The following is a 24479-nucleotide window of genomic DNA, read 5'->3' as shown; positions in this document are numbered from 1 at the left end:
GCGACAGTGGGGGGCCCGCGCACCGCGATGAAGAGTGGCCCCCGCTCGCCGGAACTGGAGAAAGCCCTCGCACAGAAACGAAGACCCAACACAGCCAAAAATAAATAAATAAATTTATTTTTAAAAAATGGTAAATTTTATATTATTTATATTTTACTATAATAAAAAATGTAAAAGACCGTCATCGAACTGTACACTTTTAAGTGGGTACATTTTTAAATTTATGTCAATTATACTTCAATAAAGTTGAATTGTAAAAGGTGCCAAAGAGGAACGTACCTGTCTTGCTCTTCCTGAACTATTGTAGATTTCTCTGTCGCGGGCGGTGGTTTGTAGAGGGAGCCCTGTAATCAGACGGACCACAGACCTTGGTTCAAATCCCTCTTTTGCCGCTTACGGACGTCCTAATTACACGAACAATGTCATGTAAATAGAACCTATCTCGAGTTAAGGATTGAAAGAAGCAGCACCTAAAGGGCTAACAATGATGAAAGCAAATGTTAGTTGTTATGAAAATTGCCTCTGTCTCCTCAGAGACTGAGAAGAGAAGGGTGCCCTAAGAAAGGTGGGGTACAGGCTGTCGGCCTCCGGAGTGACGCCTTCTCCCAGGTCCGGTGCGCGGGCTGTAGGGAGGCGGACGCTGGCCGCGAGGTGGCGCCCGGCTCGGGCTGGCTCCGCGCAGAGGCTGCGACGCGAAGTGCACAGAAGCGCCCGGGCCCTGGACCAAGGGGGCGGGCAGAGGCGGAGACTCCGCCGAACACTGCTTCCCAGGATCACACCCTCCCTCAGGGTGCTTTCGGGTGGCCAGAGAACCGGAGACGCCTTTTCCCGGTACCCCTCTCCCAGTCTGGGATGCTGTCGGTCGGTCCCCGGGTTGTATCTTTAATAAGGTAACGGTTGTTGGGCCTCAGTGGGAAGGTGCCTGACGTAGACGATCTCACTGATTCCCCTCCACCATCCCACTTTGCAGATAAGAGAGCTGAGGCCGGAGAGGCGGAGTACCCCCAGGCCGCACAGCTGGTGAAGAGTCGAGGAGGGACTCGGGCCCGGGGCCCCTGCTCTTCTCCCCTGCTCATCCCCTCTCCGCGCCCGATCCAGGCTGTCGAGTCGGCACCGCCGCTCGGCCTCAGTGGTCCCACCCCTACACAGCCTCCCTCCCGGGCATTCTGGATCTCCCCTCCCCCGGATCCCGGTTTCCTTGTCAAAACTTCCTGCCTTGGCGAGGGCCTGAGTTCCCACCCCCTTCCTGCCCCCCGCCCCTCCGCGCCCCTCCCCGCCCAGCGATCCACAACTTTCGGCCACCCCGCCGTTCTCGCAGTCGTCCTGAGGCTCCACGCAGGGACCCTCGCCCTGTCCTCCTCCAGGCCCACCCCGGCGGTCCCCACCCCAGGCGGACGGCGAGATAGGGTCCCGAGGCAGGTGAGTGACCGCGCGCCCCTGGTCCCGCGACCACCCTGCACTGGGGGACCTCTGGGTGGGAGGGGGAAGAGAGATCGACAGAGTGACCTGAAGGGGATGGGACAGTGGAGGGGGGCCAAAGGGGATTGGGGGTTTCCATCCATAATGAAACAGCATGTACATGGCATGCAAATGAAGCTGTTTCCTAGCCCCTTGTATGGGACTTTGTGTGTCCAGCGGCTGCCACCACCCCACTGGCCCCCTTTCAGGGCTGGAGAGAGAAGCCCTCTACTTGGCTGAAGGGATGTGTAGTGTTAAGAGCGCCCACATTGGAGTCAAGGCTGCCCAGGTTCGAATCTCGACTCTTCTCCTTACTACCTGTAGGATCTTGGTCAAGAGACTTCACCTCTGTGTCTCAGTTTCTCATTTCTAAAAGGGGAATAATAAGATACAGTGCCTACCTTATGGGGTTGCTGTGAGGCTAAGATGAGCATAAACATGTCTCCTGCTTAGAACCATGCCTGCTCAGTGTTTATTACAGTGTTGGCCCTCTCCCTACCAGGAGACACGTTTGAGGAGGATGGAGGGAAGGGACCCAGGTTTACAGGTCCCTGAGGCTCATAGTTTTGCCGGTTTGAGGACTAAGAAGTTGGCCAAAGGTCTCAGGCATGTGAATCCCCCAGAAAGCCCCACGGGCTGGTGTGTATGAAGGGGAGTAGGGGGGTGCCCAGAGCCCAGGCCCCAGCAAGGCCATCCCTCACCCCCACCCCATCTCCAGCCTCCAGTAGTGAACTTTCAGCTGTCCTGCTCTGGCTTTTTATGAGTGGCCTCTCCCGAGCTTGGGCTGTGACCCTAGTCCCCGGGGATGGGAACAGCTTGTGCTGGTCCGAGTTTCCCAGGCTCCCAGGCTCAGCCAGACCTCGACTCCAGGCAGGATTGGGCAAGGGGTCAGCTCTCAACCCTGGCCTAAGCTGGGCCTGGGGGGTCGGGGAGCTGTCTGAGTCCCACCCCATCCCAATCCATGATACAGTCCCTCTGTGTGGGCACACGGGAGCCAGGGTGTGGGACAGCTCTCCTCTCTCCAGCTCTCTGTCCCCCGCTGCTGCCTCTCCCACTTCTGAGGTCTCCCAAAGTCTACCCACTAAACTTGCCATTGCAGTTGGGGCTACCCTCCCTGCCACCTAGGAGCTGGGTTAGCCAGGCTCCCCTCTCTCTTCCTCTCTTCAGCGGGAGGTGAAGCCGAGGGTTGGCATCTGTTTCTACACTACCCACCCCCTTCCATCCCCTATCAGACTTTCCCAGAAGAGGAAACTAGCTCTGCAGGCAGCCCCATCCACAGTTCGGAAACCTAGATAGAGATAGAGGTCGCTGGGCAGCTGTCTGCCTCCCCCCACCAACACATTCTGCTGGAGAGGGGACCTGGGCCAGGCAGGGCCTCCACCACAGTGCTCGGAGCTTCTCCTTTGAGTAGCCTTGGAAACCTTGAAAGAGAGCCCTCCCGGGATGCAAGAGGGGCCCTAGGGCCCATCCTAGCTCTGGGGAGGGTGTCCGTACCAGTCCTGGGGGAGGTACCATAGAGGCTTCTCTAAGGGGGAGAAGCCAGCAGGAGGAGCGAGAGAAGACAGGGGAGGAGAGAGAGAAAGACAAAGACAGAGGTATAGAGAGACAGAAATATGGAGACAGACAGAAACCAACAGACAAAGAAAACACAGGCAGAGGCAGAGAGACTTCTGGAAACAAGGCCCAGAGGGAAGCGAGAGGCATATTTGGAAAAACAGAGCAGAGACTGAGAGAAAGAATAAGAAGGTGGTACAGGAGGTAAAACAGGAGGAAGTCCGAAGACCAAAGAGAAATCACTGGGGTAGAAGGACCTAAAAGGGGCGGCACAAGCCTTTGGAGCTTGATAGACCTGGTCCAAATCCCCACCCTGCCTTTGGTTGGCTGTGTGACCTTGGGCAAATTACTTAACCTCTTGGGGATTTCTTTTTTTCTCTTCCTTCCTTCCTTCTTCCTTCCTTCCTTTCTTTTCTTTCTTTCTTTTCTTTCTCCCTCCCCCCGCTCCCTCCCTCCCTCTCTCTCTCCCTTTCTTTCTTTCTTTCTGCATGGCTTGTGGAATCTTAGTTCCCCTACCAGGGATTGAACCTGGGCCCTCGCAGTAAAAGCGCTGAGTCCTAACCACTGGACCGCCACGGAACTCCCTGGGATTTCTTCATCTACATTAACAGGTGGCATAATAGCACCTACTTTCTAGGACTGCTGAGAGGATGAAAAGAAAAGATCCAGCTCACAATATACATTTAACAAGGGGTGGGAACTGGTGTTAGAGCACCCACACATGGCCAGATGGAGGTCTCCAGAAACAGCACCCGGGTGGGTGCTGGGCCATGGAACCTCGTGAGTCCCCTTTCCTGCCTGTGCCTCCTACCCCACCCCACATAGTGGCATCCGTCTGTGTAGGAGGTGGTGTGTGGATGGGCAGTGAGGGGCGTAGTCCCTGGGCCGGAGGTTCGGGATAAGGGCTCAGGCCCTGCGTGCGGGCACACTCCCTCTTCTCCAGGTGACTCAGTGCCCTGCACTCCCATGCACTCAGCCCAGAGGAACTTGGAGGCCAGCCCTGAGGAATTCCTGCCTGAGGCCGGGAGAGCAGGTCTGGAGACGCCTTTTACTATGTAATGTTGGGAAGTTCTTTCTGAACTCCACTTTCCACCGTCTTACCAGTGTTGTGTCTTGAGGGCCCTAGAAGGAAGGTCCTGCTGTCTGGTGAGCCGGGGACAAGCCACAGCCTCCAAACATCTCTCCCTGTTCCCTGTTTCCCACAAAGTAAGGTTGGGCTTACTCAAGTCGGAAAGGATTTAGAGTTTATCAGTCCATCCACTCCACACAATGTTTAATTACTGCCCACTGGGTGCCAGGCACCCTAGATGCGTGTGTGTAGGTGCTGGCCAGTGCTGGGGACACAGTGGTCAGGCAGGCAGAGAAGCGCCCTGACCCCGCGGTGCTCCATTCCAGTGGGGAAGACAGACCTTAATAAAAATCTAATGACCACGGGATGGGAACCTTGAGGGAACACCTGGGGGGCAAGCAGCCCACTAATAGAGCCTGGGACAAGAATGGAATTGGAGGCTGTCCCAGCCTGGTAGGGAAACCAGACTCACAAGCTGGCAGTCACAAGATGGGGTACATTACCTCATCCGTCCATCAGACTTGAGGTGTTCCAGGGCCTGTGAACTCCTGACTTGACCTGGGTTAGTCCCACCTGTCCCCAGAGGAGGGACACTGGTGCCTTTGGCTAGAGTTTGGGGAAGTGTTGGGCCTCTGGGAGACTGGTCTATGTCCAGTATGGAGCCGGCCTCAGGGAAGAACTGGGGTCCTTTGGGCCACAGGGGTCCGTGGTGAGTGTGCTAAGAGCCTGGGGGAAGGTCCAAGGAAAGGGAGGAACAGGTGAGGTGCGGAGCCACCGAGGGGACTTCCTGGAGGAGACTGGCCTAGAAGGATGGGTAGGACCTGGGCATTCCAGGGGTGGCCTGGGCAGAGGTGGCCATGTGGTGAGAGGCATGTCCAGTGTGATGGGAGCACAGGAGCAGAGGCTGGCCACCTGGGCCCTGGGCGCCCTTTCCTACAGCGTGGGGAGCCACAGAGGCATTAGAGAGAAGCAGTGGCCGGAGCAGAGCTGCGCTTTCCAACAGTATCTGGGGGTGGAGATCAGCAGGGGGGCTGCTCCCTGGCCTGTGTCACCCCAGGGGTTACCTCCCATCCCCCACTGCTTTGTTCTTTGAAGCGGATTCTAATCCTGCTGTACCTCTGCCGACCAGCTGGCCCTTGGGCAAGTCTTTTTACCTGAGACCCTCCATGGTCTCTCCTGTGAAATGGAGAGGGGTAACAATCACTCCACCTGTGGGTGGTGGTGAGGAACCGGACTGGCTCTTGCTCCCAGTAGGCACGTGCTGAATGTTTGGTGAATCAGAATCCCTGCAGTTTCTCTATTTCCTGATGAGTAAACAGGTCGGGCTGAGGACCCTCTAGCTTCTGTTTCCTGAGCCACAGAGAACACAAGGCCGGCCCCTCACCCCTGCTCCCTCCCCGCCCAGCCTCTGGAGCACATGCAGGCTTCCTGTCCCTCCATCCGGCAGACAGGCCTGGCGTGCCGAAGGCCTGGCTTGGCTGGATGTAGGAGGGGCTCTGTGTGTGCGTGTACAAGCGTGTACACGGGTGTTCTGAGTTGCACGTGGAGCAGAGCAGTCTAGGCTGTTGGCGGAGCTGGGTTAGAGGGCATCCCTGTATGGGGAGGGAAGGGAAGTCTCTGGACTCAGGATCACACTGCTGAGTGGGCAGGACTAAGTGATCCTGTCTCCATGGCAGAGAGAGGTTAGGAAAGGGCACAGAGAACAGACACAGACACAGGGGAGATCCTGAAAGACAAGAGAGCTACAGGGCGAGGCAACCTTGGCACCAAGCTAAGACACAGGGCTCGATTTGTGGATCGTGGCTGGAGTTCAGCCTACACGCCATACCTGAAGGTGGATTCCCTAGTGCAGTGAACATACTGCACAACTGTACGTGGTAGCCTTGATATAGAAAAGGAAGGAGAGAGGCAGAAGAGACCAAGAAACTGATGGAGGAAGAAAAAATGACAGAAAGCAGAGAGTTTCTGATGAAGAGCAAGACAAAAGGCAAAAAGAAAGAGGCAGACAGCCTAGAACTTGGAGGATTCTGTTTTTGCATCAACACATGTCCACTGAGCAGCCTCTGGTCTGAGGCTCAGTTTCAGGATGGTCATTGGAACCAACAGTTCCAACACCCACTGAACCCTGGGAGATATGGGGTGTTATTCTCCCATTTTACAGATGAGGAAATGGAGGCTCACAGGGCTCAAGTGACATGCTTGAGGTCGTACAGCTTTTAAGTACTAGAAACTTTGGCCTCCAAGATGGGAAGGGGGAGAGAGAGAGAGAGAGAGAGAGAGAGAGACAGAGACAGAGACAGAGACAGAGAGGAGGTACCAGTGGAAACAAGCAAGAAGCTGAAGTTGGTGCTCAGGCTGAGGGCTGGGGGGAAGTAGAATCCAGGCGTCCTGCCTCATCAACCGCCTTTGGCTTGAAGATGTACCTGGCGGGCAGCCCATCGTTCTGGGGGATCAGGTTCTCTGGGGAGCCTAGTCCCCTCCCCTCCCCACTTCCTTTCTCTCAGTCAGCATCTAAGGCCCTATTCCCATTCCCGGATCATCCTGGGGGTTCTTCAGGAAAAAAAAAGAAAGAAACAGCGTTTCCTGGAATTAATACTTAAAGAGTATGATAGTGCCAAGGGGAGTGGAGAAGGGGTGTGATAGGTGCGGGAGGAGTGGGGCTGAGGATGCCATCATGGAGACTGCAGTTGTTCATTGAGCTTCTTATGTAGCTCTCTAAACACTTATCTGTATCAACTCATTTATTACTCTGCAGAACAATCCTACAAAGGGAAGTACCATTATCCTCTCCATTTTAGAGATGAGGGAACTGAGAGATGGGATTCGAACCCAGGTTTGAATGGGGTGTGGGAGGGGATGCAGAGCTCAGAGGGTATCCTTTGCTGTACCACCTCCAGAGAAGAGCAGCTGGAAGGGAGCTGGTGGGGAAGTTCTTCTTGCTGTCTCACTTCCATCAGCCCCACTCTTGCTCTCTGCCTTCTATAGACATGGATAATCTCCTGTCCACTAGGAACTCTACTCCCCTCCCAGAGGCCCCAGACTCATCCCCCTCCTCCTAGCAGGGTTAGGATTGGAGTACAGTGAGGCCAGAGCGACTCCCCACCAGAGGAATCAGGCTGAACAGAAGAGCAGGGGAGGAGAGCTGGGTTGGGCCCTGTGTGGGCTTGGAGGCCGAGAGGGCAGGGATACTGGGGGCTTGCGCAGGCGGGACTGGGGACTCTGGGGGGGGGGTGCCTGGCCAGGCGCCCAGCTGCTTTGCATCTCGAGGTGGAGGAGAGAGAAGTGTCAGCTCATTCTTGACTGTAAACACATCCCGGTTCCCACGCCTCTGATCGCGTTCTTGCGGCAGCCCCCAGCCTGATCCCCTTCTCCTGTCCAGCCCCCTGCCAGGCTCCCCCTCGCCATAACCAAGGCTGTTTAAAAGAGATGTAAAGCCCCTGGGATTCCCGCCTGGGCTCGGGAGAGCCTGGAACCGCAGGGATGGATCTGCCAGTCTGGGTTTGGATCCCAGCTCTGATATTACTGGCTGTGTGGCCCTGGGCAGGGAACTTACCCGCTCCTTGCCTGTTTCCTCATCAGTAAAATGAATAATAATACCTACCACAGTGGGTTGACATAAGCTTTACACGAAATGATCCATGTAAATTGCTCAGCACTCTGCCCGTGCCAACACAGTCAACAACCTACGGGGTCACATTTGTTTTCCAATTGTGAGGGAAGGTGTGTGGGTCCCTCAATCCGGAGGTGCCATGGAGGAAGGGGGCTGAGCAGGGGAAAGGCAGGGGGCATCTGTAGGGAAAGAGGGAGAAGGGAGCCTACAGTGGGGGCCCCTGGGGTCAGATGGGGAGCCAGCAGTTGTCTGATTTAAACCCCTTGAAGGGGCACGTGTAATCACAATAGCCCCAGTTCTGCTGGGACTGGAGGTGCTGGGGAAGGGTGGGCCAGGGTCTCAGGTTCCCTAGCCCCTCAGGGACAAAGGCTCAGATGGGAACAAGCCTAGGCAGCCAGGCTGGAGCTCTGGGCTCCTGGTCTGGCCTGGGTTCCCTCCTCAGGGTCTGGGGCTGGTGAGGCCAAACCCTGCCCCTCCCTGCCAGGATCCCCATCTCATCTCTCCTCTCCCTGCGGACCACCCACTGATCTCACTGACCCCATCCTGGCTTCCAGCCCCTTCCACTGACCAGCTGAGACCTTCTCTGCTCTCCAGTCCTACCCTGAGGCCCTTGGGAAAACAGAATCTCCCCAGCCCTCTAGTTATTAGAGTCACAACCCCCTGGGATTAGGGTCAGGCCCTCCTCATGCCTCCTGCCCATCTCGAGGTCCCTCTCAAAGTCCCCTGGGTGAACCATTTCCTCCAGAAGTTGGTTAAGAGGAGGTGGCTGGTGGGAGGGGGCTGTTGTAGATGAGAGGAAGGACAGCCCCTCCCCTTGGCGCCTCATCAGGGCCTTCCTGCTGCAGGTCTTGTCCGTGTCACCGCAGCCTCGAGCTCCGGGGACAGATGCAGGCCCAGGGAAGCCTGGGGGTCCCTGCGTGGCTGGAGATGAGGCTCGTCCAGGGACAAGGGTGATGACCCTGTATCCAGACAGATTGAGCTCCAATTGGAGGACAGGACCCCCATACCAGGGGCACAGTGGGGGCTACAGGAAGAGGGGAGTGTGGCCCAGACTGAGGGATGAAGAGGTGGGAGATGCGTGGGGGGCTCGGGGTCCTGCCCATGGGCTTGCTGCCATGCACACTCGAGGGAGAGGTGGGGAGAAGGTCAGCTGGGATCAGACAGTGTGGGCCTGGGAAGGTGACCGGAGCAGGGCTGGGGTGAAGGGCAGAGTCTGGGGATGTTGGGAGAAGGAGCCAACTGTTGGGGAAGGAGCTGGGGGTTGTGTGGGTGGAAGGGCAGACTATGGGTGTCGTCTGAGGGGCACTCCTGACTGTGGCCTGGCTTCCTGAGGCCAGGCTGCGTCCCCCGCCCCACTGCCCACCCTCCCCCACATCCTACCTTCCAAGTTCAGGGTGGTGGGAGGACTGGGAGGATGGAGCCACCCCATGCTCCGCCCATGATCATGCTCCCTGCTGCCCTCCCCACAGACACACATTCTAGCCAGGCTCTGTTTCCTGTTTTCAGGCTCCATATCATGAGCAACGGGATCCCCCAGGACACTCTCTGGGCTCCTCAGGCCCCGGGGCCCAAGGGCCCTGTCGCCCTGCCCCTGGCTCACCTGAGTTTCTCAGGCCCCAGGATGCCATAGAGGCCTGGTGAGTTACCTGGGGACTGAGGATGGATGGGAGGGACACAAAAAAGACTACAGGTGGAGATCTGCCCTGGGGGAGCTGTGATGGGGCCACTAACCAGAGTCATGGGCAGGCCTGGCTGCTCTGCAAGACAGGAGGGGGGCGGGGGGTGGGGGTGGGTAGAAATTTGCGGTGGGTGGGAGGGAGCCTGGGGACGAGAGGTGGGCCAGCCCAGCTGCTGAGAGGGTGGGGAGCAGGCTGGAGGGTTTACTGGTGGGGCAGAATGCAGCAGTGGGGTGCAGTTAGGATAGGGAGCATCCCTCTGAGTGCTGCCCTGATGGGAGCTGAGAGCGGCCCGCGGGGACCCTGGGAGTGTGTGGGTGGAGGGCCTGGGGTGGGGCCCGGAGGCAGGCATTCCAGAGATACTCAGGGGGGTAAGGGGCCAGCTACCACGACCTTTCTCGCGGAAAATTATAAGCAGATGTGGGCGTCTCAGGGAGGCGTAGAGGAGGGAGCCGGGGCAAGTTAACAGAGAATCTGAAACTGGCGGGGTGGGGTGGGGGGCGGGGGGGGGCGGCGGGTGCTCAAGGGCCTCTGCTGCTCCTGAGCTCAGGAGCGAGAACAGACTCCTCTGAGGTCCTTACCTGCTTCCCACCCACTGGGCGAGGCCAGGGGTGGAGGAGATGGGGAGGAGCCCATTTCCAGATGGCTGGTGGGCGGTCACAGGGAGGTGGCGGCTCCTCCTTAAGTCTGAGGCCAGGCTGGGGACTCCCTGGGTGATAGCACCTAGAGCTGGGTGCAGAGGTATGCTGGCGAGGCTTTAGCAACCGGCTTCGGTGGGGGGATGGGTGGGGGGGTGGCCCTGATTTGTGGTGTTTGCTGATTTCCATGGTGCCGATTTCCACCCCCGTGCTTGGTTTCAAGCTACTACTGTGACAGCACTGAACAAGGAGTTGGGAAGAGAAGTCATGATTGGCTCTCAGAAGTCAGTATGGGCCGTGCCAGCGCACCAGTGGTGGGGAGGGGCCTCCTTCAAGGTCACCTGGACCTAGCCCTACTCCCACCCCATAAAGCAGGAAGCCCCTAACAGCATCAGCGTTGTTTTGGCCTCTGCCTGCCTACATCCAGTGATGGGGAGCTCACCACCCGAGGTCGCTGATTCCATTACAGAACTGCTTTGACCGTTGGAAAGCTCTTCCTCTAACTGAGCCCAAGTTGGCTTCCCTTATAACTTCCCTTCATCAGCTCCAATTTCACACCTTGGTATAATATCAAAGTGCCCTGGGTAGGGGCTGTGCTGGGGATTGGGAATTCAGGCACAGGTCCCTGCCTCTAGAGGTCATGGTCAGGGAACAGGCACTAGAACAGTGGCGTGTGGGTGACTAGTGCTGGGGGTCCCAGAAAGGATGGGTGGGGGCAGTCTGCCAGTGTGGATCGGGAAGCAGGGCAGGGAAAGAGGAATGACACTTGGGCTAGACCTTGAAAGGTGAGTGCTTAAAGTGAAGAATGGGGGGGGGAGGACGTCCAGACAGAGGAAACCGTGTGAGAAAGTCTCAGAGGCATGGCAGTGCTCCGCCTGGTCAGGAATAAGACCTGGAGCCTGGAAAGCATGGGCCAGAGGACCAGAGCCTCATCTCTTCTGCCACCCCTGCTTGGTCTCTGCAGAGACTTGGTCCTCCAGGTTTGTGGCTGCAGTGCCCCTCACCTGCTCCACACCTGGCCCTGTCACAGGCCTCAGCAATGTCACCACCTCTGTGGGCCCTCTTTCTCCTGGCCCTGGGCCTGGAGCTGGCTGGAACCCTCAACCCCAAGGACCCCAACACCTGCAGCTTCTGGGAAAGGTGAGAGAGGGCCCCTGCTGTGCCTTGAGGGCTGCAAGCCCCCAGGTCCCCACTCTCCCCACTAGGGCTCCCCTTCCCAGTTCCTTCCCTTTCTCCAGCCCTCACCTCCCTCCTATTTCTGCTCCCCTAGATGGGATGCCTCTGACTCCATCCCCATCTTGATCTTGTCTCAGTCTCCATCTCATCTGTGACCCTGTCCTTTCTTTATCCCCACCCCTTTGTCCCTGTGCGAGGCTAGCTTCAGGACAGAGCACAGGGTAGGAGCCATTCACTATGGGGCAAGCAGAGGGGCTGGCCCAGGGAGAGCCAAGGGGACAGCGTTGGACAACAAGGCCCAGGGCAAGATTTGGCCAGAAGTGCTTCAACCCATCTCCATCAGCTGGGCCCAGAAGTCAGTTCTAGCTCAATTTCCCCATATAGGGAGAAGGAGGCAGCGGGGAATGGAAGGCTGGAATGGAATATTCCCAGGAATATTCCAACTCTGGGAGGATCCCTCCAGATTGAAGCGGGACAGATGGGGGGGGTCCATCCTAGGCTCGAGGGAGCAAGCCTAAATATTCCCCACTGTGGCCAAGCCCTCGCACCCACGCTCCGCTCTGCCAGCTCAGGCCTCTCCCTGCCCTGGGCCCCGACTCCGACTCCGTTCCCTGTCTTGCAGCTTCACCACCACAACCAAGGAGTCGCACTCCCGCCCCTTCAGCCTGCTCCCCTCGGAGCCCTGTGACCGGCCCTGGGAGAGCCCGCACACCTGCCCCCGGCCCACGTGAGTGCCTCTCCCCCTCCATCGGCAGATGGGTGCCAGAGGAGCTGCCTCAGCCGGGGGCCTTGCCCCTCTGTACCCCCATTCTTTTCTCAGAACCTTTAGAGTTCAGAGGAAGCATCTGGCCTCCGGGCACTCAAGGCATGTTGTGTGTGGGGTATGTGTGTTTGGGGTGTGCAGGTGTGGTGTATTGTGTGCATGTGTGTGGCCGGATGGGAGGCAAGGAGGGAATGTTCTATGCTACCCCAGCTCAGAGTGTGGGGCAGCGCCCCAGGCCTCCCCCAGTGCCGCACTGTGGAAGGTTGGAAGCCGGGGCCTCGGCAGGGAGGACTGAAGGCCACCTCTGGGTTTCCCCCAGGGTTGTCTACCGGACCGTGTACCGCCAGGTGGTGAAGACAGAGCACCGAATGCGCCTGCAGTGCTGCCGGGGCTTCTATGAGAGCAGTGGAGCCTGTGTCCGTGAGTCCTGGGTGGGGCCATGGAAGGAGTGGAGCCTAGGCCACCTAGTCCTTCCCTGCCCTCACCAGGGTGGGGCTACTCCTCTGCCCTCCGCTGGCCCTGTTGTCTCTAGGGACAAAGCTGCCACTTCATACCTCTGTCTCTAGCTGTCCCTACGTCTCTCCCACCCTCTCTCTCCATGTCCCTCAGCAGTCTCTGGCTCTGCATCTCTGTCTCTGGGCTGCCTGTGTCTCTCTGTCACCGTGTCTCAGGACTCCGTGTCTGGCTCGCTCTCTGACTCTTCCTGTCCCTGTCTCTCTGTTGCTATCTGTCTCGACCTGTCGCCATCCAGTCTCTCCTGTCCCCTGCCCGCAGCACCCTGAAACCCCCAGAGCAGAGCCCGCTCTGTCTGTCTCTCCCCTTCTCTCAGCCTTGGACCATCACCAGCCCCTACAGAGACCCCTGCCCAGCCTGAGCCCCCAGCCCAGCCCCTACCCTCTCTCTGGACAGCATCCATGTCTGGTCCCTACGTGAGGAACCCCGCCTGCCCATTTCCCAACAAGGTGCTTCCAGAATTTCACAGTAAGGAGCTCGGGAGTCCAGAATCCTGAGGTCTTGACAAGCTCTGACCTGAGTTGCTTTACTCTCAGTCTTTTTGCCTCTTAGAGGCAGAACTGCTGCTTGGTGAACTCCAGGTCCCTGGTGTGGGAGGAAGCTGGGGTTAGGCTTCAGAGAATAAAAGGTGGGTACGGCAGGGGTGGAAGCATCTTCTCACACACACCCCACCCCATCTCTGCCCCAGCGCTTTGTGCTCGGGAGTGTGTTCATGGCCGCTGCATGGCACCCAATCGGTGCCAATGTGTACAAGACTGGCGGGGCGACGACTGCTCCAGTGGTGAGTGGCTGGTGTTGACGGCAGGGCGTGACCCCTTGCGCCTCCAGGGATGCAGAACCCTTGGGCACACCCTCCCTACCGGGGCACAGGTGCTTAGGCCCCCAGGGCGATCACCCAGCAGAGTCCCACTGCAGCCAGCAGCCTTTTCTGGAGGTGTGGTACGGGGGAGGGGCCAAAGCCGGGCATGGGGGCATGTGTGGGGGCCAGGACACAGAGACGGGGACTAACTGGAGGCTGGGGAGGGGGCAAGACCCGTGGTGACCCCCTTCTGCCCTCCCACCCCACAGCTTGTGCCCCGGGAGTTTGGGGGCCACAGTGTGACAAGCCCTGCAACTGCGGCAACAGCAGCTCCTGTGACCCCAAGAGTGGGGCATGTTCCTGTCCCTCTGGGCTGCAGCCTCCACACTGCTTTCGGCCCTGCTCCCCTGGCCGCTATGGCCCTGCCTGTCAGTTCAGCTGCCAGTGCCATGGGGCACCTTGTGACCCCCAGACCGGAGCCTGCCTCTGCCCCCCAGAGAGAACTGGGCCCAGGTGTGTAACGGGAGGAGCACACACTTACGGGATCGCAGACACAGGACGCACGGGCATACGTGGGGACACAAGGGGACTCGGCATCCCAAACGTGGGGATGGAGTCAAGAGGCCCAGATCCTGGTGCCAGCTTTGCTGCTCGCTGGTTGAGCAACCTTGAGCAAATCATTGACTCTTCACGTGTTTGTTTCCGGTCTGTAAAATGGGAGCAGTATTGTCCACCTAGAAGGGTTGCTGTGAAGATAACATGAACTAGCGTGTGAGTGAAAGCACGTCCCAAATTGGGGCTGAGATAGGGATGCAGAGAACCCTACCGCAAGGCAGGGTGCAGGGAGAGCTGGGGAGTCACAGGAGGGAGAATGTGCATCTAGCTGGAGATCAAAGATCCAGCTTCATGGAGGAGCTCTGGAGTTGAGCCCTCAGGATAGAAAACCATGGCAGGCCGACGTGTTGCCCCCAGAGGGACTAGCGTGTGCAAAGGCAGGGATGGGGCAGAGGGTGCGTGGAGAGCAGACACGCCGCCATGGCTCTTCATTCTGCCCCTCCTGATGGGGCTGGGTGTCCCTGCCATTTCCAGTCCTGGAAACGTTTGGTTTTTGTGTTATTTTTGCGGTACGCGGGCCTCTCACTGCTGTGGCCCCTCCCTTTGCGGAGCACAGGCTCCGGACGCGCAGGCTCAGCGGCCATGGCTCACGGGCCCAGCCGCTCCGCGGCACGTGGGATCTTCCCGGACCGGGGCACGAACCCGCGTCCCCTGCATCGGCAGGCGGACTCTCAACCACTGCGCCACCAGGGAAGCCCTAAACGTTTGTTTTTTGATCCCTGCAGTACCCAACAGGGAAGCGGGGTGAGACTCGAAGGGTGGGTGTGACTCACTGAGCCCTGGAGTCGGGCCTTCCTCCTGCGGAGGGCCTGTTTGTGGTTGACCAGCTCTTGGAGGCAAAGGGGGAAGCAGGTACTGCTTGTTTACATGCTGACCTCACCCCCTCTGCCCAACAGCTGCGACGTGTCCTGTTCACAGGACAATGTTGGCTTCTCCTGCCCCAGCACCCCTCCTTGCCAAAACGGGGGTGTCTTCCAGGCCTCTCGGGGCTCCTGCAGCTGCCCACCTGGCTGGATGGTATGAAGGGTGGGGCCTGTGGGTATGAATTCTGTGGGCGGTTCTCTACAGGGCTCCCAGGAGGATGTGTGTGAGGGGGGTAGGCTGTGTGGGCCCTGGAGAGGTTTGAGGGTTTGGGGTGTAGGGGTATTGACGGGTCCTGTGGCCATGGGGAGGGGGCTGGGCTCCTGGGGCTCTGTCGACCTCTCACCCCCACAGGGCACCATCTGTTCCCTGCCCTGCCCCGAGGGCTCCTATGGACCCAACTGCTCCCGGGAATGTCGCTGTCACAACGGAGGCCTCTGCGACCGGTTCACCGGGCAGTGTCGCTGCGCTCCGGGATACACAGGGGAACGGTGAGTGGTGTTGGCCTGGGGTGGGAGTGGCCTGAGGTGGGCCGGGGGTGGCGGCGGGCGGCGTGGCCAGGCTCACTCCCGCGAGGCGCCCAGGTGCCGTGAGGAGTGCCCCGTGGGCCGCTTCGGGCAGGACTGTGCTGAGACTTGCGACTGCGCCACGGGCGCCCGCTGCTTCCCGGCCAACGGCGCGTGTCTGTGCGAACACGGCTTCACTGGGGACCGCTGCGCCGAACGTCTCTGCCCCGACGGCCTCTACGGCCTCAGCTGCCAGATGCCCTGCACCTGCGACCCGGAACACAGTCTCAAGTAGGCCGCGGGCACTGTGGTCAAGGGGTCTGGAGGCCAATGGGAGAGGCCTTCGGTGCTGAAGCCACCGGAGTCACTAAAAGGACCTAGGGCGGGGCAGATGTCACAGAAGGGAAAGGGGAGGGGCCTCGGGGACGGGGAGAGACCGCTCTCGGAACAGCACCGAGCCTCCCCGATGTCCCCCTCAATTCGGCGATGCTCGGCTCCCACCACGCGGAGGGGGCGGGGAAGTCGACCTGCGGACCCGGTCTCAGACCGCGTCGCGTCCCCGCCTCCGCCCGCAGCTGCCACCCGATGAGCGGGGAGTGCTCTTGCCTGCCGGGCTGGGCGGGCCTCCACTGCAACGAGAGCTGCCCGCAGGACACGCACGGGCCTGGCTGCCAGGAGCACTGCCTCTGCCTGCACGGCGGCGTCTGCCAGCCCGACAGCGGCCTCTGCCGGTGCGCGCCCGGCTACACGGTGAGGCGCGCCCCGCCGCGAGGGAGGTGCCGGGGAGGCCCGGGAGCCCGCCCGCTCCTCTCACTGATGGTCCCGCCCGCTCTCAGGGCCCGCATTGCGCTAGCCTCTGTCCCCCTGACACCTATGGAGTCAACTGCTCCGCACGCTGCTCCTGCGAAAATGCCATCGCCTGCTCGCCCATCGACGGCGCCTGCGTCTGCAAGGAAGGTAATGGGTTGGGGCCTCCCGGAAGGGGATTTGGGGGCGGGGCCATGCGAAGAAGGGAGAGTCCAAGGGTAGGGGCAGGCCAAGGGTAGGGGAGAGGCTGCAGGGTAAGGGCGGAGGCACTGGTCAGCAGCTGGACTGCTGGGAAAGTAGCCAGGCTACTTCCTTCCTGGAATATCCGCTTTGCTTTTTTTCAACCACAAAAATCCCAATTGTCCTTAAAGTCCCAGGCCAGAGGTACCTCTTTGCAGAACAGTCCTCATCCTCAGACGTACAGAATCACAGACTGGCAGCTCCAGCAAGGGTCTCGGAGATCTACCAGGGGTGGCACGTTGGCAACCTTTAGGCTAGATTCGGACACAGATATGTTTTGTTTGACTAGCTCTCTATCATATTTAACAAAAGTCCAGTCTCCAGTCCCCACTTCTCCCTCTTGTCTTACACATGATCTGGAGAACTCATTTAGTTACCTGTTGGGGCCTCTGTAAGCATTTGGGTTTGCTGCCACCCCCCTTCATTTTGCAGAAGAGGCAACCAAGACCCAGAAGGTGGTGGTGCATCCCCAGCGGTCTTTCAGCCTTCTGTCCAACGTCCCAACAGTTTCTATGCTTGTTTCCTATGTGGCCATGAGCATGCCCACCCCCAGCCCCAGCTCATAGCGCAGAGCCTGGCAGAGCCAATGCCCAGTGTGTGCTTGCTCAGGAGGGGAGCCAGGTCCCCATGCCTACTTGCAAGTCCCCTCTTCCAGGTTGGCAGCATGGTAACTGCTCTGTGCCCTGCCCGCCTGGAACCTGGGGCTTCGGTTGCAATGCCAGCTGCCAGTGTGCCCACGAGGCAGCCTGCAGCCCCCAAACTGGAGCCTGTACCTGTACCCCTGGGTGGCACGGGACCCACTGCCAGCTCCCCTGCCTGGTAAGTGCACAACAGTCTGCCTGCCTGGGGGAGGGAAGGGCACAGCACCCCCCCCCAGCTGACTGGCCTGTCCTACCCTCCACTCCCTCTCCAAGAAGGGGCATTTTGGTGAAGGCTGTGCCAGTCGCTGTGACTGTGACCATTCTGATGGCTGCGACCCTGTTCACGGACACTGCCAGTGCCAGGCTGGCTGGACAGGTGAGCGTTCTGGGTATCCAGGCCCCAGGCTTACTGTGGAGTTGGGGGATGCATCCCACAGGACATGTGTTCAGAAGAAACCCTACGGAAGTGGGGGGCCACAGGCCAGGCTCATCCTACCCCTCTCACAGGTACCCGCTGCCAGCTGCCCTGCCCTGAGGGCTTCTGGGGAGCCAACTGTAGCAACACCTGCACCTGCAAGAATGGGGGCACCTGCACCCCTGAGAATGGCAATTGTGTGTGTGCACCTGGATTCCGAGGCCCCTCCTGCCAGAGACGTGAGGCTCCCTCCCCTCCCCCTGCCTGCCAGCTGTAATGTGCAGTGCAGTGTCAGATGCCTGAAGCTCCCACTCTACCCCTCTTGGTCTCTTGTGCTGACTCCAATCTTTGGGCCGGTTCCTGCAGTGGGAAGGAGGGAGGGAGAGAGTGGGATCACGGGCTGACTGAGGGTTGGCCCCTGCCCCTGGTCACCACGAGCCCCTTTCCCCCAGCCTGTCAGCCCGGCCGCTACGGCAAACGCTGCGTGCCCTGCAAGTGTGCTAACCACTCCTCCTGCCACCCTTCGAATGGGACCTGCTACTGCATGGCTGGCTGGACAGGCCCTGACTGCTCCCAACGTATGTGGTGGCTCATGTGTCTGAGCATGTGTGCATGCTGAGGGGGTGGGCTGAGGACCAGAGGCTTCCGTTCCCCTGATCCTGGGTATAAAAGCCTCTGAACCCACCTTGATTCAGCCATTTACATAAACACTATAAACAAATATTTATTGGGCATCACCTAAATTCTGGGTATTGTTCTAGGTGCTCAGGATGCAGCAATGAACAGCTCAGGGAAAAAAATTCCCTGCCCTTCTGCATGGGAGGCCTGAGAAAAGCAGTGTTTGTACGGGGGCGGGGAAAATCATAAGCTCAGTTTTGGACATGTTCTTTTTTTCTTTTGGATTGCCAATTTATTTTTATTTATTTATACATGGCCTCTTTCCCACATAAATATAAGAAGGACATCATGGAAAAGATGAGTCCAGAAAACCGAGTCAAACAAATTTTGAAAAGGGGAAATGAGAAGCAGTTACCATGTAAAAGATGGGCAGGGTAGAGGGAAGTAATCTTGGACAAGAGCTTTTCCATAGAATTCAGTAACGACTATTAGATTTTTTGCTAGCGTCAGATACACAAAAATTATGCCTTGAATAGTGTAGGCACTTACTTCTCTCTTACGTCAAAAAAAAAAAAAAAGTCTAGAGCTAAGCAATATAGGATAGTTTGGAAGCCTTTGGTTGTCTGGCCCTGGTCACGTTATTTTGAAAGTCTTATCAGATAGGCAAGTGCAGAAGTTAAGCAGGCAGCTGGGCACATGGGTCTGGAGTTCAGGCAAGACACAGGGCTGCGGATCAGCATTTGTGAGTCATCAGTGTGTAGATACAGTTCAAAGCCTTGGTGCCCCTGGGGAGACCAAAGCTGAGCTGAAGAGTTCAGCGATGCTGGGGGCTGAGAATTCACTCAGGAGGGGCTGGCCCTGCCCGCCAGACAGGCTCCAACCTTGTCTCCTGCAGCGTGCCCTCTAGGACACTGGGGGGCCAACTGTGCCCAGCTCTGCCAGTGTCGCCATGGCGGGACCTGCCACCCCCAGCACGGGAGTTGTTTCTGCCCCCCAGGCCGGACTGGACGTCTCTGCTTGGAAGGTACCAGCAGAAGGGGAACTCCATGCCCCTGCCTCCAAGTCAGCCCTAGCCTGAGGAGGGGACTGCTGTTCCCTGGCCCCTCTGATCCCTGCCTGCCTCCTCGGCTCTCTAAACAGGCTGCTCTCCAGGGGTGTTCGGCGCCAATTGTTCCCAACCATGCCAGTGTGGTCCCGGAGAGAGGTGCCACCCAGAGACTGGGGCCTGTGTGTGTCCCCCAGGGCACAGTGGTGCCCCCTGCAGGATTGGTGAGTTCTCCTCTAGCCCCCTCCCTACCCCCACCCCGCCCCGCACTGTCTCCAGGGAACCAGGACACAGGTACCTGCCCAGGTCTCGGCGAGGTGGTACCCTTGTATCACCCTGCCCCCCTACTGCGGCCTCTCCCATGCATGCATCCCAAGCTCACCAGTAGGGCCAAGACACTGTCCTGAGTGACCACCCCATCCCCCACAGGAAGCCAGGAGCCATTCACGATGATGCCTACCTCTCCAGTGGCCTATAACTCACTCGGGGCAGTGATTGGCATTGCAGTGCTGGGATCCCTGGTGGTGGCCCTGGTGGCGCTGTTCATTGGCTACCGCCATTGGCAAAAAGGCAAGGAGCACCAGCACCTGGCAGTGGCCTACAGCAGCGGGCGACTGGACGGCTCTGAGTACGTCATGCCAGGTGAGCTGGCCGGGGGGCGGGGACACACATGAGTGGTTGGCTCTTAGGTACAGGGCAGATGGGGTGCGGGGCTGCTGCATCCCTCCCTGGACCTTGTAGGTGGGAAGCGGGGAGTTGGAGCGAGTCAGAGAGGTCAGAGAGGCTGATTATGGATCTCCTGGAACAGAATGACTGTCTTGGGCCCAGGCTTGTCTCTGACCGGGCAGGTCACCCTGCAACTGTGTCTGTTTGTGCAGATGTCCCTCCGAGCTACAGTCACTACTACTCCAACCCCAGCTACCACACCCTGTCACAGTGCTCACCTAACCCCCCGCCCCCTAACAAGGTCAGTGTTGGGGGCGGGGATGCACTGTGGGTGCCCTGTGGGCACAGCCCGGTTCTCCGGGCTCCAGCCGTGCACGTTCCTCTCCCTGTCCCACCCCTCCCCTGCCAGGTTCCAGGCAGTCAGCTCTTTGCCAGCCTCCAGGCCCCTGAGCGGCCAGGTGGAGCCCATGGGCATGATAACCACGCCACACTGCCTGCTGACTGGAAGCATCGCCGGGAACCCCCTCCAGGGCCTCTGGACAGGGGTAGGAGCCTGGGGGCCAAGGCCTCTGGTGAGGGTGGATGTGTACAGCCCAGCATCCTGCTCCATCTGAGTGCGTGTGTCTGTGGAAGGGGATTCTGGGCCCCAGTTCTAGAGGAGATGGGACCTTGGGCAGGGGACCAGGGCCCTGATTGCAGGTTGCTTTCTCCTCCTCAGGTAGCAGCCGCCTGGACCGAAGCTACAGCTGTAGCTACAGCAACAGGAATGGCCCAGGCCCCTTCTACAGTAAAGGTGAGGGCAGGGCAGGGTGGGGCGGGGGGATTGAGGGAGGGAGCTGCGCTGGGGTTTAGGGGCCAGTGCCTCCACCGAGCCTGACTTCTTTCCCCTATCTTTAGGGCCCATCTCTGAAGAGGGGCTGGGGGCCAGCGTGGCTTCCCTGAGCAGTGAGAACCCCTACGCCACCATCCGGGACCTGCCCAGCCTCCTAGGGAGCCCCCGGGAGAGCAGCTACATGGAGATGAAAGGCCCTCCCTCAGGGTCTCCCCCCAGGCAGCCGCCTCAGCTCCGGGACAGCCAGAGGCGGCGGCGACACCCCCAGCCAGAGAGAGACAGTGGCACCTATGAGCAGCCCAGCCCCCTGACCCATGGTGAGCCTTCTTCTCCACTGGGGCAGAGAGAACAGGGACAAGGGAGGTGGGAAAAGAGAAGGGACAGAGGGCGAGAATGCAGAGTGGGCGTGAAGTGGCAGCAAGAGCAAGGCCTTTGGGGTCAGACTTGGGCTCAAACCAGGCATGATGTTTGGGAAGTCACACTGCCTCTTAGAGCCTGTAGGTGGCGGTACCTCCCTCACAGGGCTGAGGATTTGAAATGGTGGTTTTAAGGCACCTGAGTTGTAGACTTGATACCCAGAAAAGCTGGGAGCAAGGCAGGTGACCAGGGCGTCTTCCTATCCTGTGAGGTGGGCAGGTCGAGATGGCCTCCCCCACTGGCAGCTGAGGAGCTGCACAAACTGGCCTATAGCCAGGCACTAGGAATCTGTCTTTGGGCACAAGAGGCTGGAGAGGGGAGGAGAGTGGTGCGAAGGGGAGGAGCCACCTCCTTCTCACCTTCTCCCCTCCCTCTCTGTCTCCAGACCAAGACTCTGTGGGTTCCCAGCCCCCTCTGCCTCCGGGCCTGCCTCCTGGCCACTATGACTCACCCAAGAACAGCCACATCCCTGGACACTATGACTTGCCTCCAGTACGGCATCCCCCGTCACCCCCACTTCGACGCCAGGACCGTTGAGGGGCCAAGATGGTGTGCAGAGGTCAGCACACCGGTTCTTTGCTGCTCAAGGCTGAGGACAGAGCCCGCTGTACCCTGCCAGGAGCAGGGAGAGGACTGGCCGGCCGTGAACACGAACATGTTTAATAGAGGAAGTGAATGCAGAGGAGACGGGAGCCTGGCTCCCAGGTTCTACCATGGGAAACAGTGGTCAGCAGGAAACCTGTGTTCCTTTTCCCCAACCCATTGCTCCCCAAGGCCCCCAGGGCCCTGTATACATAAACTGGTGGGTTGAATGTTGCTGGATAACTCTGATTTCAGATTGCTGTAAGAAGTGTATATTGGGTAACTTTTCTGTGCACTCCCGGGCTAGGCTCTGTGTGTGCGTGCCTGCATGTTTTCAGAGGGGTACCAGGCACTGATCCTCTCCTGGGGCACTCACTATATAGTGGAGAGGCAGCCCAAACCCAGTTAACTCCAGAAATAGCCTGACTGGCCTCCCTGCATTCATTTGGTACTCCCGACAACCAACTGCTTCAAAATACAAGCTGGTTAGGTTACCCCTGCCTGAAAGTCTCTGTGGGTGCCCCATGGCCCTTGGGCTACAGTCAAAATTGTCCAAAGCCTTAAAGGCTTTGCTGGCCTGGCCTGCCTATCTCTTCAGCTTCACTCTGAACTGTGTTCCCTGTCACTCTGCTCCAGTCACACTGGCCTCTACGTCCTCCTATCAGCCACACGTCTTCCTACTACAGGGACTTGGCACATCTGGAATGCTCTTCCTCCCCCACTCACCTGTTAACTCCTGCTTGTCCTTCACACCCCGTGTTCTCTTTCACAGCACTGATTACTGATGTGTTCATGCACCAGTTACCTGCAGAAGGCCTACAGGGTGCCAGGCATCTCTGTAATGTGTTGCTTTTTAGTGTGATTATTTGATTAATCTCTGCCTCCCCCACCAGACTCTAAGTTCCCTGAAAGCAGGAATCCTGTGTTTATGTTCAACATTGGCTCCCCTTGGCACATGGTAGGCACTCAATAAATGCTCCCCCAAAGGCTGAGTGGCTGAGTGAGTTAAAAGTACCAGTGGTAAGTGCTGGCAAGTGCTAAGATAGGTGGGCAAACTGGTGCTCTGAGAGCTGAAAGACTGCATAGGTCAGAGTCTTCCCCAAAGGGTGGCGTTTCTACAGGGGAACAGCACAAAAGCTCAATGGTGGGAAGGTCTGGGAGTGGCGGTGGGGGAGGGGAACAGACTGGAGTGGGGAGGCTGGAGCCAGGAAAGCAGAGGGGAGAGGGTATGCTCTGATGGGGGCCCGGCAGGGTCTAGGCTACCTGAGGACTTTGAATCCAAGATTTCTTGGAAGCGTGACCCGCCTCCTAAACTCGTTAGCGGATCAACTAAGTCCCCAGACCTCCAGGAGGCTACATAGATGGGATCGAGATTACAAACCCAGAGCCAGGCCAACTCGCTAACTCGGCGGGTCTCTCTGGGCCTTTTCCATCAGGAGTCCTCTCCTTACAGGGTAGGAGGGCCGACCCCAGAGAGTGGATCTGTCTCCACCCGGACTCTGCTTCCCTAGATTCCTCCGACTGCCGCTATCTCTAATACACGGGGTCGGATCCCGGCTTTCCCCGGTTCCGTTTCCCGGGTGACTTTGGACAACTCCTTGCCCTCCCCCTAGCCCCGCCTCTCCGTCCTGGTCTCGCTCTAGCCCAGCCCCCTCCACTCCGGTCCAGTCCGGTAACCACTCGTCTCCCTCAGCCACGGCTCCAGGTCCTTCTCCCTTGGCACAGGGTCCGCGGGGTCCGGCCCTCCAGGGCTCCAGGGTTCCCCTGCCCCTGTGACCCAGGCCTGCCCAGGCTCCGCCCTGGCCCCGCCCTTCTCGGCTGCCCTAGTTCCGCGGCTCCGCCCTCCGGGCTCCTCCCGCCCCCTGATGACTCTGTGGTGCCCCCTGTCGGCCTCGCGTGCGCTCTGTGGTGGCCCCTTGCCCTCGGGCCCGCCCACCTCGCGCGGTTGTCTTGGAGAGGGGCGCTGAGGCGACGCCGCGGCAGGCGGGTCCCGCCTGTGGACGCGGAATAGAGACCCTTGATTCGGCCACCTCCAGGGCGAGCCCCACAGAATCCCGTCCTGCCTCCTTGCCCCCGTGAGTGTCCCCAGAGTCGCTGCGGACGGCACCAGCATGTCGGGCGAGGCGAGCGCACCATCGGTGGCCTCACCCAGGGCCCCGCGTCCCGGGATCCAGAAGTCATCCGGTGCAGTGACCAGGAAGGGGGACCGCGGGGCCAAGGAGAAGCCGACGACCGTTCTGCCGCCAGTGGGGGAGGAGGAACCCAAAAACCCTGGTACGCTGGTGGCGGGGTTGGGGGATCAGGCCTCTTGGCTTCGACTCCGCGCGCTCCCACCAGCCACTCGTCGCTCGGGTTAGCCAGATTGGTTGGGGAGTCTTCGTTGTGCCGGGCAATGGCGGGCGAGACAGACGAGCCAGTAAATAATAACAGAATTTCTGGCTCTGAGGAGCGCTGTGTGGAAAAGGGCTCCACCAGCTGAAGTTCAATATGTGAATGTAACTAGCTCCTGGCACATGGTAAGGGTGTTGTAAGTGGTCACCGTTATGAGGTGTGCACGTGTTATTAGGCACGTTTCTTCTCTGTAGTATGGAGTCCTGCCCTGCCTGTTACTGGGAGGCACAATAGAGTTGATGGTGAGAAAGTATTTTATAAACTGCAAATTCACTTGTTCACGCAACAAACGTACATTGTGTACCCACCCAAAGCGCCCTGCTCCATCCTGGGATATGAATCACAGTTTTAGTCCCAGCACAGTTCCTGAAACTCAGCTTGGCAGATGTTTGAATTGAACTTGATCTTAAAGAACCCACACTCTGGTTTGGGATGCCGACAAATACAATAAGATGTGCTAATTTGTATCAGAGAAGAAGGTCCAGGGAGTGATGGAAAGACACAGGGGCGCTGCCAGGAGGTGACTTTGAGTTTAGTTTTATAGATATTCATTCATTTATTCAACAATTACTTTTTGGATGCCTGCT

The 24479-nt window shown here is 58.7% G+C and overlaps 1 protein-coding gene across 8 annotated transcripts; it reads left to right on the top strand.

The window, feature by feature from the left end:
- Positions 1-810: 810 nt before the first annotated feature.
- On the top strand, positions 811-22484 carry PEAR1 (platelet endothelial aggregation receptor 1). 8 transcript variants are annotated; one of them, XM_007110327.4, is made up of 26 exons: positions 818-890; positions 971-1419; positions 3956-4045; positions 9198-9328; positions 10970-11145; positions 11804-11908; positions 12264-12364; positions 13146-13238; positions 13526-13769; positions 14768-14888; positions 15087-15223; positions 15317-15529; positions 15814-15988; positions 16075-16195; positions 16941-17104; positions 17200-17302; positions 17434-17580; positions 17794-17919; positions 18855-18983; positions 19100-19228; positions 19434-19646; positions 19883-19971; positions 20080-20215; positions 20389-20463; positions 20568-20819; positions 21305-22484. In XM_007110327.4, the coding sequence occupies exons 5-26, from the start codon at positions 11045-11047 to the stop codon at positions 21454-21456; spliced, it is 3126 nt and encodes a 1041-aa protein (XP_007110389.2). In that variant the 5' UTR covers positions 818-890; positions 971-1419; positions 3956-4045; positions 9198-9328; positions 10970-11044; the 3' UTR covers positions 21457-22484. The 8 variants fall into 8 exon arrangements, with proteins under 8 accessions (XP_028344563.1, XP_028344561.1, XP_007110389.2 ...); XM_028488757.2 differs by lacking the exon at positions 3956-4045 and having other exon boundaries at positions 11036-11145; XM_028488756.2 differs by lacking the exon at positions 3956-4045.
- The last annotated feature ends 1995 nt before the right edge of the window (positions 22485-24479 follow it).

The sequence above is a fragment of the Physeter macrocephalus genome, chromosome 4 (genome assembly GCF_002837175.3).
Source record: "Physeter macrocephalus isolate SW-GA chromosome 4, ASM283717v5, whole genome shotgun sequence".
NCBI lineage: Eukaryota > Metazoa > Chordata > Mammalia > Artiodactyla > Physeteridae > Physeter > Physeter macrocephalus.
This window is presented reverse-complemented; position numbering and strand designations above follow the sequence as displayed.